This window comes from Myxocyprinus asiaticus, chromosome 22 (genome assembly GCF_019703515.2).
Source record: "Myxocyprinus asiaticus isolate MX2 ecotype Aquarium Trade chromosome 22, UBuf_Myxa_2, whole genome shotgun sequence".
NCBI classification, from domain to species: Eukaryota; Metazoa; Chordata; class Actinopteri; order Cypriniformes; family Catostomidae; genus Myxocyprinus; species Myxocyprinus asiaticus.
Genome location: NC_059365.1, coordinates 22479214 through 22492639, shown reverse-complemented (window position 1 = coordinate 22492639; position 13426 = coordinate 22479214). Strand labels below are relative to the sequence as shown.

General features: G+C 36.5%; 1 protein-coding gene across 3 annotated transcripts; it reads right to left on the bottom strand.

Moving 5' to 3' along the window:
* Positions 1 to 1436: 1436 nt before the first annotated feature.
* Positions 1437 to 12560, bottom strand: LOC127412924 (pituitary homeobox 2). Of its 3 annotated transcripts, none has more exons than XM_051649650.1 (4): positions 12190 to 12560; positions 9873 to 9941; positions 3406 to 3605; positions 1437 to 2615 (listed from the first exon to the last, which is right to left on the bottom strand). In XM_051649650.1, the coding sequence occupies exons 2-4, from the start codon at positions 9916 to 9918 to the stop codon at positions 2064 to 2066; spliced, it is 798 nt and encodes a 265-aa protein (XP_051505610.1). In that variant the 5' UTR covers positions 9919 to 9941; positions 12190 to 12560; the 3' UTR covers positions 1437 to 2063. The 3 variants fall into 3 exon arrangements, with proteins under 3 accessions (XP_051505610.1, XP_051505611.1, XP_051505609.1); XM_051649651.1 differs by having other exon boundaries at positions 12401 to 12554; XM_051649649.1 differs by lacking the exons at positions 9873 to 9941; positions 12190 to 12560 and adding an exon at positions 4351 to 4952.
* Positions 12561 to 13426: the final 866 nt, after the last annotated feature.

Genomic DNA, 13426 nt, shown 5'->3' with positions numbered 1-13426 from the left:
TTAGTGTATAGCTCCCGTGGGCCCCCCGCTCACAGTGTTTATTGAGATGTGTATTGGGACCACAGACCGTGATGTTGCTGGGAATGAATAATTTAGGCCTGGTTAGATTAAGAGCTCTTCACTGAGAGGCTCAGGAGTTTACCTGAAAAGGGATGATTTATGGTCTGTGGGTTTTAGACAAAAGTTGTTGTTTTAATGCAGACGCGTGAAATGTATCAGGAGGGTTACCTTTGACCCAACAACTGCATACGTATGTTGAGTAACTGGAATCTAGTAGCATTTAATTTGACAATTGTCAAATGTACGCTTGTTCTATCTGTCTCATTAATCATCACTATAAGCGCATTCAATGTAGGCCCTATACACGCTAAACAGCACGCCTCGTTCCAACCTTTGCTGTTTAACACAACTTAAGTGAATGTTCATTCATTCTGTTCTGTACGCGCTGTGACATGACTTTCTTGGATAGATACACACTCACACACACCTCTGTCTCTGTTGCATACATGCCTTTGTTTTGATTGCTCGTCTATAATTGAGATTGCTTTTGTGCTATAGAAGTATTTACCCGTTAGTCATGCTTCAGTGAATGTAGTTAATGATGGACGACAACGGCCAAAGACTGTCGAGAGCTAACAACAGTGGCGGGGTAAAATTTTCCCGAGAAATAGAATAAAGACGTGCTCATTAAAAAGAAGTGTATTAAAAATTAAATAACCACGCGAGTCACTTTACAATAGCACGTATGATTATGTAGCCAATTTGTTAGTTTTTTAATCGGAGAGGCAGTTTTTCCCTCAAGGTTCTACTCATTTTACTTATCAGATGTCAAGCTTTTTTAATACACTACAGTATAGATGCTATGAGCTTCCTTTGTTTACAATTCAGTCAAGTCAATTGACACCGAGTGTCGCGATCACTTCTAATTATATGCGAAAACATACATACTGTCAAACTGATACACAAATGCACAGTATTGTTTGCACAGTGGGATAGCATTATATTATTACAAGTAATCCATCATTCATATGAGGTATGAACCTCGATTTTCGTCCACACTATCGGATGTCTTGGCGTTACTATGAAGGTAAAACTGAATCGTCATATATCACTTTACATTGTTTAAAACGAGATCATCTGGTAGTTGGCTCAGTGATGTGTAGTCCAGTCCGTCCCGATCTCTTTTGCAATGTTATTTCAAGCGTCAGTGATCACTGAAGGGCCCAGCCTGCAGTTAGTCTTGTATATTCGACATTTCACCCTCCTCATCGGACTGCTCATGCCTCGCTTATGTGTATTAGATACCCCCCCCCCCCCCCCCCCCCCACACACACACAAGCCAAAAAAATGTGCCTTCCGCTTATAGCACAACCGCTTTCTTCCAGAGGCGAAGCCGTGATGAGAATGGAATAATTGTCAAGAAAACGTGTTGAAATGTTTTAGAACAATATATTTACTTCCATTAAATAAAGCACAATAGTTTATTTTTGGGATGTTGAAAAACTAAACAAAAATTCCGTAACAAATAAGATACACAGAGCAAAACCAAGTTCATTTCGCAGAAACATTTGCGTATTATTACCCAGGGTGGCTATTCTAGTTCTATATTCACACAGACATATAATAATAATTTTATAATGTAACACACGACTGGTGCGTTTAGTATGTACATTCCCTTGTTCGCAAGCAATGGTTCCGGTACGTTTTTCCACATGCTGTTAAACTGAATTCTTGAAAATGTTCAAGAGTTGGAGCTTTTGCCTCAACACATTAGAGATGATATTGAGAGAGATATATATACAACTGTTAATTAATGTCCAAAAATCGAAACGTCAAAATAAACGAGCTTTTTTGTTGTTAAATATTCTGGTATCCCAAGCTCTACACTGGTTAGTGTACAGCACAATTCTTATTAGAAACGGCATAATTGCGCCCGTTTCCGCTTGACATTCCATCACAGGATTTGATGCATTTTTCAGTGGTTTATTTTTCTAGTGTTCTTTAAACAAAAAGTGTAGTCTGTCGTTCCTGGGATTCGGGATTGTGAACTCTACAATCGTCTCTTACACCGGTCTATCCACTGCGTATTGGCAAGCGCTGAGATTGGAGGCCGGGTTCTGCACACTCGCGTATCCAAAACTCGAGTGCTGCTTGGCTTTCAGTCTCAGACTGGCAAGACTGGAGTTACAAGTGTCCCGGTAAACATACGGAGGTGTCGGTGGGGCGTAAGGACACGCCGGCGTGGGAACTCCAGAATTTAGCGAGGGGTTGCTGAGGTTGTTCAAGTTATTGAGGCTGTTTAAACTTGATCCGGGTACAGACGGAACCATACTAGAGGACATGCTCATTGAAGAGATGGAGTTAGGTGGAGAGAACATGGTCTGAGACGACAGCGGATTGACGTTCATTGTATTGAAAAAGGGGAAGCTTTTTGTAGACAGGGAGGCCGATGTGAGCCCCTTTGCTGCCCAGTTGTTGTACGTATAGCTGGGATACATGTCATCGTAGGGCTGCATAAGTCCATTAAATTGCGGTCCGAAACCATTTTTACACAGCTCCGCCTGTTGATTCCTCTCCCTTTTTCTCCATTTTGCCCGTCGGTTCTTAAACCACACCTTTAAAAAATATAGAAAAAAAAACTGATATTAATAAATAGCATATGCATCTGATGGTCACTTTCAAATAAGTTAGAAAAGCCAGAATAACAAGAAAAGCGATTATTAGAAGTTTTTGGAAGTGTCACTGTGGACATTAGGCTAGATCAACAACAGGAGTCCGCTACTGGTGGGTTTGTTTTTGGTAGATAAATGATATGGGTGGTGTGGGGTTCAGTTCGGTTCCCTAGTCGCTGTTTATCAGTCACCGAGAATCTTGTCTGATTCCCCAGGAATCCCAATACACATCCAGTCTGACAGCGGTCAGTTGGCCGCCTGACTTTCCAAATGTGTATTCTCCCTAAACGGAGACACATTAACCTTAAGGATACAACACGAGAATGACAATCACAAAATACAAGCTTGACACCTCTTTAACAGCAACTGCGTGACTCCATTAAGACCTGTTAGCACTAAGTCGTCACTTGTGTTCATTGCAAACAATTTTTATCACCAGTAATTAGCCTTTTAGCAAACAGTGAACGATTTGTGATGTTGTCCGAACAAGTTATATTTAGCATGTATACTAACATCACGCAGTTTAGCCTATAGTCTCTCTATATTATAATAAAACGTAATCTATTAATTATTTATATAATGTTATTAAATATTAGAATTATATAAGCTATGATTCTAAAATGTATGATGGTACAAATCTGTCTGGAGGGATAAAACACAGTACAAAAGCAAGATCAAGTTTGCTTACATATTTAGAGCACATATTATTTCATTGTAATTTCATCAGACTTACCCTGACTCTGGCCTCCGTTAAATTTGTCCAAACGGCGATCTCCTCTCTAGTGGACATGTCCGGATAGCGGTTCCGTTGAAAAGTGGCCTCCAGTTCCTGGAGCTGTTGGCTAGTAAAATGGGTTCGTTGCCGCCTCTGCCTCTTCTTTTTTGATGGGTCATCAGACGAATCTTCGTTTTTACTCTGTCCCTTCTCTTTCTCTGCAATGGAAAGTGAAATAATATTTTAACAAGTAAGATGGGACAAGAAAGATGTTTTAGCCTCAGGTTTCAAGTTTTGATACATTGGATGGGTCTGTTTGAGGAAAAAATAGTAGGCCTAGCTACTATAGGTCTAATTAAATTTACAATGTCTGAAATCATTGTAGCATGGCAACAACTGATAGGGCTTAAAGAAATTAATTGGTGGTGATTAGCAACACAAAATCCTGAACTAGATTTTCTAGTTTATTTGATTCTAAACTGCGGTGAGTTTCTAAACAGGTTTTTCCAGCAAGACCAATATTAAATGTAAAATCCACGCGCTCGATTGAAATAAGATTAGAAAATGATGCTCATTAATTACATTAAACGCAATATGTATTTTCCAACATACTATGGACGGACACTTGAGAGTTTTGAAATGTTTGTATTGTTCTAAACAAAACGCTATTGTTACTGTGTAAACATTTGCGAGAAGCCCACATTTTCAGACAATTCAAGTAAATAAAGCACTGTCAATTGGCATGACTTATGTTAGCTACTTTAAAACCCAATGAATCAAGCGACTAACTGCCAGTTCGATTTCTTGATATATTTGCATGCCACGGACTGTCTGCAACTTCCCCCTGCTTTATATTGAAACTATTTTTGAACGGAGGCTTTTTTGAAGGCGGAAGACGAAACGATAGCTAACACGAAACTGAAACATTTTAGTTAAACGTCTCTTCAAAGGACCAGGGCTTACCTACGGACTCTGGACTGGAGGTATCAGATACTGTGTGTACCTCCAGCCTGTGTTTCGAGTCCCCAGACCGCTGAAGCGGTTGAAGATTAGAGGCCATCGTAAGCGGCGTGTGTTTACTCCCGGTTATGTGGTGATTGTGGTGATGGTGGTGGTCCAAACTCAACGGATCCTTCATAGAGGTCATGGATAACGCAAGTGATTTATATAGAGTTCGTATACAGCTACAGCTTCTTCAGCGAATGTCACAAAAAATGGAGACCGAAATTAACACGGAAAAAAATAAATAAAAAAATAATAGAAAGAATTGTGTCCAGTGTAGTGAAGTGTCGGCAAGCGTTGTCAGGGTTCACTGGAACTGTGCTCCTTTCTCATTTAAATCACTCAAAACGGCACTCCTTAAACGACTTTAATCGTTTTAAAATAGACCCAGTGCTGAAGAAAGTTCGTTTTTTTTTTCTTAGTTTCGGCTGCGGAAAATGTATCTCAGTTTAATTCCGAGAGCTCCAATGAGAGCCAGAGTGACAGGGACAGGTAGCCTATGTTATATCCACTTGCATACACACACTCTCCTGCACACCACAGCGCTCCTCTTCATTTCAGCTCTCCCTCTACCCGTCCAACCGAGCTGCTCTATGCGTCCTGACGTCACACAGAGCCCGCCCACAATCTGACGGAACATCTACATGACAGCTTTTATAACCAACTAAGAGACGACCATAAGATATGAGAAAATATGCAGCCTGTGCAAGTTTGCGATGCTTTTTTATTTTTCATAAAGACAAAGAGAGATACAAAGTGCATCCACAATTCAGTTAGCCTACTTGGCTTCCGATAAGGCAAACTGGGTTAATGAGCATGGTTCCTAAAAATCCATCAGAGGACACCTGACGCTTTAAACACCATTCAAAACGTGATGCTTAAACTTTTTGTCAGCAGGTATTATCAGAACACAGCGTTTTATTAAAGTTGCAACTCAAGCAGAAATTTGTGTCAAAGTAAAATAATCCCACAAGCAAGTAGCACGACTATGTAAATAAGGAAACTCAGTACTCATAATGGCGTTCTCGGAGATGCTTATTTAAAATCTAAGGATCAAATTTTGACACTTAATTGCTGGATTTGTGTATCAACGATCTAGTTACACATTTGTTACACACTCCTATTAGATATAAAAAATGCGGTAGGCTTTATTATCCATTATAAATTATATCTATATCTGTTCAAAATATTTCCACACAATTTGGTCGTTGCTTCATCTTATCAATTAATTTAGGGACTGAGAGCACTTTGGCGAGGTAAATCTCCGCGCCTCGGGCCCGTCATTATTTCGCGCGAGCAAGCACCCACTTTTCTTTTCTGATTACATTTAATCTGATAAGACGCTTAAGCATTTTAAATTGGCATCTTTAATGACTCCAGGCTATTATTGTATGTTCAGTCCGACTGGAAAAATGCACTGAAACTCATAAGCCCTATAATAAAACTAAAAACAGTTAATTCTGTGACTTAAAAAAAATAAATAAATAAAAAAAATAAATAAAAAAGTTTATTCGTTTGCCCAAATTAATTTATAGAAAAAAAGATTTCCCCACCAACGTTTTGTTTCAAAATATTATTAATAGTTTAAATGGATTTATTAACATAAAATGATCACAGGTGAAAACAATCGATGAAAGTATGCTTTTGGTTGGTTTTCTTCTAGAATTCTAGAAATAGATTATTAATAAATGCATAATTATAGCAGTTAGTAAAAGAAGCGGCTGATTGCGATATAGATCTTGCGTTCATTTGTACATAATATCAAAATGGTATTAAACATTTTAATTATTGAAATAACTATTGAAAGCTGCCCTTTTTTCTTTGTACACTCCAGAAGGAATATTCTGAAGGTTCACGCTATCCATTCAGACATTTACTGCGTGTTCTTGTGGACATGGCACTACCAGTGTGGTCCTAATTAGGTCCTGTAAAATGACCTGAAACGCACTTACAGGTCAGATTTAAGAACAACCCTGAACCATGAGAATTCGTCACAATATCGGGTGGTGAGGTCCCTTCACTCACTCCTAGAATGCTTATGAAAGTAACCCGGCAGATAGCTAATATATGATCCTGAAATCGACAAGCCTTGTATGAACACATCTTATTTTGTATGAGTATGACGTCGTATTAAATGCATATCCACTGCACATGATTAAAGATAAGTTTTCGATCTGATTCGCACTTGCCGTTCAGTTTTCTTTATTACTTTTAATTTAATTTAATTATCATTAAATATATATATATATATATATATATATATATATATATATATATATATATATATATATATATATATATATTTTTTTTTTTTTTTTTTTTTTTTTTTTTTGTGACATGGCTTCCACTTTGAGAAAATACATGTTTTTCAGCAACCACGAGTAAGTCGCTCTTCATTGCTAGATCGGTTTTTACCACAACTAGCCTATCTGAAAACACAAACAACTACAATAATGCAATTAGTCTAAACCTGAGGTACCATAAAATGACAATAATATCCAATAATAATAATAATATAAATGTGAAAAGGTCTTAAGTACGTAAATATTAAATGTGCGCATCGAAATCTCATAGGTAGTAAAAGTGGCCGACCTCAGTTATTGTTAAACGTACGTATAGATGCGGACTAGATTATTGCTCTGTATTTATTCTGGACCCTCAAAATGCTTCAGAGCGTTCTCACTGCCTGCTGTGGATTACTGGCCACGGTGCGCCACAGAGCCATTAATTACCAATTCAGTCAATATACTGGAGACGACAAAGCTTTTTCCATAGGATTAAGAGGACATTAGATTCTTCCATTAGTATATTCCTCCTCACGAGGAGGCTTTCATTACACATTTACTTTCCCCCCGAGTCTATCTAACAACCGCTGCACATATTACCGCGCAGGAGACGAGATTGTCAGTAATCAAGTCACTCGAGTGTCTTTTCACTCTTATTTTGCTGTTTGCATTGTTATGCTCACTTTCTCCTGTATCACTTACCCTCTGATGCATCCGTTCTATTCAAGTATATCATCGTCAATACTAAACGACAACAAATAGGCTACCAAATATGATCAAATTACAATTTAATTTATCATATTAAGTAAAGGTGTTTAGGGGCACAGTCGGTGTTCAAGTTGATAAAACTGGTAATGTGTCACAACAGAGCATGCATGCATTAATCATTACTACAGAATTCATTAACAAAAGATTCTTCATACATGACAAAGGACGTCTTATCTGATAAACCCTTTTCAAATGATTATTTCTTAAATTAACCTTACAAGCAGCACAAAACTACATCAGTCCTGACGGATCTCCTTAAGCCACCAATAAACTAATAATATATTGATGACACTTTATATTTCCATTTCCCATGAATAAACATATACTGTAGGTATGATTAATTATTAACAGATTAGTAGCTAGTTCATCAACATTTAAATCTTTCAAATCAAACTTTCATGACATTCATAACTACGTTAATGTATTTTCAGTTTTAACTGTCTATTAAGCGTTGTATACTGCAATGATGTTTTTAATGGGTTATTCATGAGTTGTACAATGTTAATATATTTTATATGACAAACTACCACAAAGAAGCAATTTTGCGCCTGTATATGCTTTTTTTTTTTTTTATTGTTTTTTTCTAGGACAATATGCGCCAGGCCAGTGGTTCCCAACCTTTTTACCTTGAAGCCCCCTCTACTACATAAGTCTACATTTCACTGCCATGGATGCGCGCTCTCTCTCTCCACTATCATCTATGGCCATGAGAAATGCAAAATTATGATTATAATACAATGATTTGTGGGAACGGGCATTGCCACGGATTTTGCATAACCGCGATTGACATGATACTTGATACATTTTAAGCGGTTGACATATGTACTGGTCTATTACACATTGACGCAGAGCCATGCAGCTGCTTGATGGTCTCGTTATAAAGCATCAACAAGGTATGCCGTTTTAAGAGGGTTTTACAGTCTTGCAATGCGTGGTTATGATGTTATAGCATTTTCATGACAATTGAAGATCCAAGAAAAACAAACCCACAAGCACTCGTCCACGCGACAGCCAGAGCATGTGCATTAGAAGCAGAATATGGTAAATTTAGTGCGTGTCATCCTCACACAGTTGTGCAAAGAGGCTGTTATTGGTAGAGACATTTTTTTTAATTAAACTTATTTTTTTATGTTTAAGATTTTGCTTATCACATTGAGTTTAATGAGGACGCTGACATGCTGTTTACTGTTATCGCCTATATTATAGATTGCACATTTTAATTTGACTCGCTGTTTTTCTCAGAATCTTGCGTGAGAGCGCGAGATTAATCCGTCATTCAAAACGCTGTCCGTAATTTTGACACATAAAAAACAAGCAAGAAACTCCTTAAACCATCTTCATGTGGTATATTTCTCCCTCTGTTTCTGCGTGAGCGTGAAAGAAAGAGAGGGAGGGAGATGACAGCACCCTCATCCATGTGAGAGTGAAAAAAAGGCCCTTTTATGCAAAAATACCTAACGCGCCTCTTTTAAAAGTATTTGGTGTATGAGGGAAGATACATTAGGGAGTTTTAATTCTGATGGTATGCTGCAATAATAAGTTAATAACTTTGGGTGTTAGATCAGCTGTTACTCGCGCCAGTGCGCCCAAATAATTTTCTGCATTTGCAAGCAGTAATTTTCAATCGCAAATGCGAGTAAAACGCTCGCACTGTAGAGTGCGAAATCATACGAAATAGCCAACTCGTAAAATATGTACGAATTTTCATGAGATCGGATAGAGCTCTGATTATTGTAAATAATTCACGAAATTGACCATATCCTAACTGTGTAAATGAAATAGTATTTGTCTTTATTATCTTTACTAAAATACAAATTGCTTTGGATTTTTGACTTCTTCTGGGGGGTCCCTGATTCAGTCTACTGGTTCTACTGAATTGCAATTTAAACACTTAAGATGCATTACAGTCTCCGTGAATATGTGAACATTATTGGTTGGCAGTATTTTACTTAGGATTCATAAATACCCCTACTGACTAGCAAGTTAAAGACTCTGATCAGTATTTTGTTTGAACAAATTCATGATATTTTGAACTTGTTCCCAGTCTAATCACAGATTAAGAAAACTATAAAACGACACAGACCCTGAGGAGCTGGTATATGCGGTAGCAGGGAGATGCTCCCTCACCCATGTATAATTCTGTCCTACCACCAGATGTCAATCTTTGACTATAAACATCTAACGGTTCCGCTTTCCCTGTAACCAGTCATTCGTCAAACACCATAGGTGTTTGCTCACGCTTTACTTATACCGTAAACTACTTGCGATTACTGGGCGGAAAAACATGGGACTATATTTTATACTGGCCAGACAATATTCACTGAAAATAGCTAGGAGGTTAATTAAACCAACTAAAAACATGAATTATTCCAGACCTTCTCTGGAGACCTTACAAGCTGGGGGCCTTGTCATTCGCCAATGCCTTCTTACCTAATTGGGCACACGTTGATGCAAGTTTGCGGCAGTGGGAGTCCATTTGACAGATTATGTGTTGAGCCCCTGTGCAAAAAAGAGAGAGAAGTTTAACAAAATATATAAAACGTTTATATTGGAATTATCATATTTGTAGAGCAACTATGGTCTGTTGAGTAGATTGCCTGCTCGGTTTTCAAATGTCACATACTGTAGGCTATGTCCTTCACTTTATAAAGGTTATGAAAATGACTGACCGGATGGGCCTCTCAGTAATAATATATTTCAAATCCATTGGCATATATTGGATATTTCCTGCCTGTAATGGGATGTGCACATTCCTCATCGTTTGTTTTGAAATCCCTTAACGCTTGCTTCGAGTCCCTCCTAATTAAGACCCGTGTTTCCAAACGCACAAGAAAACAACGCACAAAGAGGAGACACGCTTGTGTTTGTCAGTGAAAGAAAGAGAGACCAGTTTGCGCGCTAGAAGTTGAGTGATTCCGCGGTAAAATCAGGGGATTAGAGTCTGATTGAGATGTCTGTAGGATGGATATTACAAAATTCATTATCGCAGCTCTATACTAACCCGATATGAAGTAACACAGATGGGCCTTTATTAGCCCAGGCTTCGGCTGTTTGCTTATGATAATTTCCGACTGAAATTTGCATGCAATCCTGCTGTTAACCGTTTTCCCTCTCAATTTTTCTCTCTCCGAAAGCAACGCTTTGCTTTAGCCCTCCCTTTCTATATCACCTGCCTCGCATCTGTGCCTTTAGTCAAAGGCCTGAGAATATGCGTGACTTGAGGGAGAAAATCATTAATCAAAGTACTATTTTAAGATGTAGCAAAGTTTTAAAGTAGGCTATCCAAATTATTTGCCACTTAAAGTAGCCTATAAAATGAACAACTAAAGTTGCCAATAGTTTTCTCCCGTTCTAAGTTTTCTGAGTGTAATGAGGCTTTGCGCTCCGTTTTGATTTAACTTCATTAAAAAAAAAAAAAAAAAAAACTTCTATATCGATTAGATTAAAAACAGATTTGTCATAAAAACGGTTCCAATGTAATTTTTTAAAGAGCAAAATGCAAGGTACAAAAATATTTTGTGAGTTGAACAGCAGATTTTGAGTTGGATTAATGCTGCCTCAATTCAAGCTCAAGTAGCTGAATAAACCACAGAGAATATATATATATATATATATATATATATATATATATATATATATAATAAATAACTAACTAATATATATATATATATATATATATATATATATATATATATATATATATATATATATATATATATTAGTTATTTATTTGATTATTAATGCAGTTTTATTTATTATTGGGACTTATTTAAATGCTAATTTATAACGAGAAAGGAGAAGTCCCGCACACTGGCTTACAAAAAAAAAAAAAAAAAAAAAAAAATTGCAAAATGTATTGAGAAAGAGACGTTTCGGTCTACGACATTCGTCAGGCACTTACATTTTATATTATAACAACTGAACCAATAATAATAATAATAATAATAATAATAATAATTATTATTATTATTATAATCCGAAATGTATTTATTTCTTTTTCGCTAATTTTGTTCCAGTGATTAATTGGAACAAATTAAGCTCTATTGTTTTCATGTAGGCTAATGTTGGTAATAGAACCAAAGCTCATACTTTAGTGTTGCTTTTGTGTGTGTGTTTTAAGATGAGCTACGTTTAAATTAAATTTTTTGGTCTTAAGTAAAATACATGTATTCATTCACAGAAATACAACAAAGGTAAAACACAAATAATACAAGCGCTTCTTCCAAAAATGGTTAATTAGTAGGCTACTTAAATATACCTTTGTATTGTATTGGTTAAGATTTTCAATTATTTTTAAATTCATTGAAATTCTTAATAATTAACTCAGTTAGATGTTTTATCGCAAGTGTCAATAGACATGTAAGAATAGTGTTGTGTGTTTAAAATCACCGGCGGACAGGCCCTTTTTGTAGAAGTTTTCTGTTCATGCTAACTAATCATATTTGTATTAATGCTATTTACACGCTCAAACTATGAAGTTTTCTTTTCACCATTTGGCTCACATTGTTAAATATATATATATATATATATATATATATATATATATATATATATATATATATATATATATATATATATATATTATTATCAACAGGAAAGTCAAGGTGTAACCTGCCAAAACATCACTTATCATGGCTCACCATCTAACAACACTAAATCTGAAGTTCACCCATGGCTTGCAACCCTGAGGTGGAACGAATTCCTTCACTTGCATTATCTCACATTCAAGGGTGTCATGTGCACTTACAGTAGTTGTTGAAAAGCGGCGTTTTGCGGCCGTCCCAATCTTGATTTTCTTTTTAAAAAGATTAATTCCACACCTCTGAACAAGCTTATCTTTACTCTTGATGATGTCCGGGTGCATAAACTGTTGCTACCAGGTCCAAAACGAGCGTAACCTCTTCCCCCGCTAAGATCTCTGGGTTCTTGCAAATAACACGAAAACATGCATATATTACCTTCAACCTGGGTTGTCACGCGCTACAAACTACTAAGTTGCTTAGTTGCTCATATTGTCTGCCGAGCCTCCACGACTGCAACTTTTTTTCCCCTCACAAAGACGCAGAGAGTGGTGCATTTCCCCCTCTCTCACTAGCCTTGACTGTCAGCGCGTGGGCGTGAGTGAGAGTTTGTGTGTATAAGCGAGTGCGTGTGCATGCGTGCTACAGTGGGTGTGTTTGTATGCTCAACCGACACGTAGAGTGTGTGAAAGGGGTGAACTTAGTGATGTGGGAAGTCTGTTCGCTGAGTATAGATATTTCAAATATAAAATATAAGTTAATTCAACGAACGAGTTCAATCCGAAGAACGCTAAAATAGGTATGAATCGAATAAAGATTTTTTATTATTTTTTTATTTATTTTTTATTTTTTTAACTAGCTGTCAATAAATGTCAAAGTGATTCTATATAGATATTTATGCTGTAGCATAAATAGTCTACCAGCTGAAATTAGTTGCAAAAAAAAAAAAAAAAAAAAAATAAATAAATAAATAAATAAATAAATAAATAAATAAATGAGTTTAGAATGAACTTGCTAGTTTAAAGTGCTTTACTTTTCTGTCTTTTCCGTATATATACACACACACACACACACACACACACACACACACACACACACACACACACACACATATATATATATATATATATATATAATATATAATTTTGTTTTTCTTTAGTTGTTTGTGTATTGGACAAACAATTTAGTTAGTGTTGGAGTCAAATAATAATAAGAATAAGAATAAGAATATCCTAATTATACTAATTAGTAACGTGTTTATAAATAAAGGAGCAATTCAACTGAATTAGTTCTATCTGTACTAATAGCTTTAACAAAAACAGTTTGGGCTAGATAGTCTTTTGACTTCACGTGAGAAGGCCTGTTATGCTGATGTGACGATGACCAGCTACCGTAGGCCTATATTAGCCTAATCTTGATTTTGATTTATTTAATTTATACCGCCAACTCTGCAGTTATTTATAG

Excerpts from the sequence above, each read along its gene's own strand:
- LOC127412924 (XM_051649649.1), bottom strand. The coding sequence starts at position 4,534 with ATGACCTCTATGAAGGATCCGTTGAGTTTGGACCACCACCATCACCAC. Across the intron at positions 3,606-4,350 it reads CTCCAGTCCAGAGTCCGTAG|AGAAAGAGAAGGGACAGAGT; the intron begins GTAAGCCCTGGT and ends TTTCCATTGCAG. Across the intron at positions 2,616-3,405 it reads TAACGGAGGCCAGAGTCAGG|GTGTGGTTTAAGAACCGACG; the intron begins GTAAGTCTGATG and ends TATTTTTTAAAG.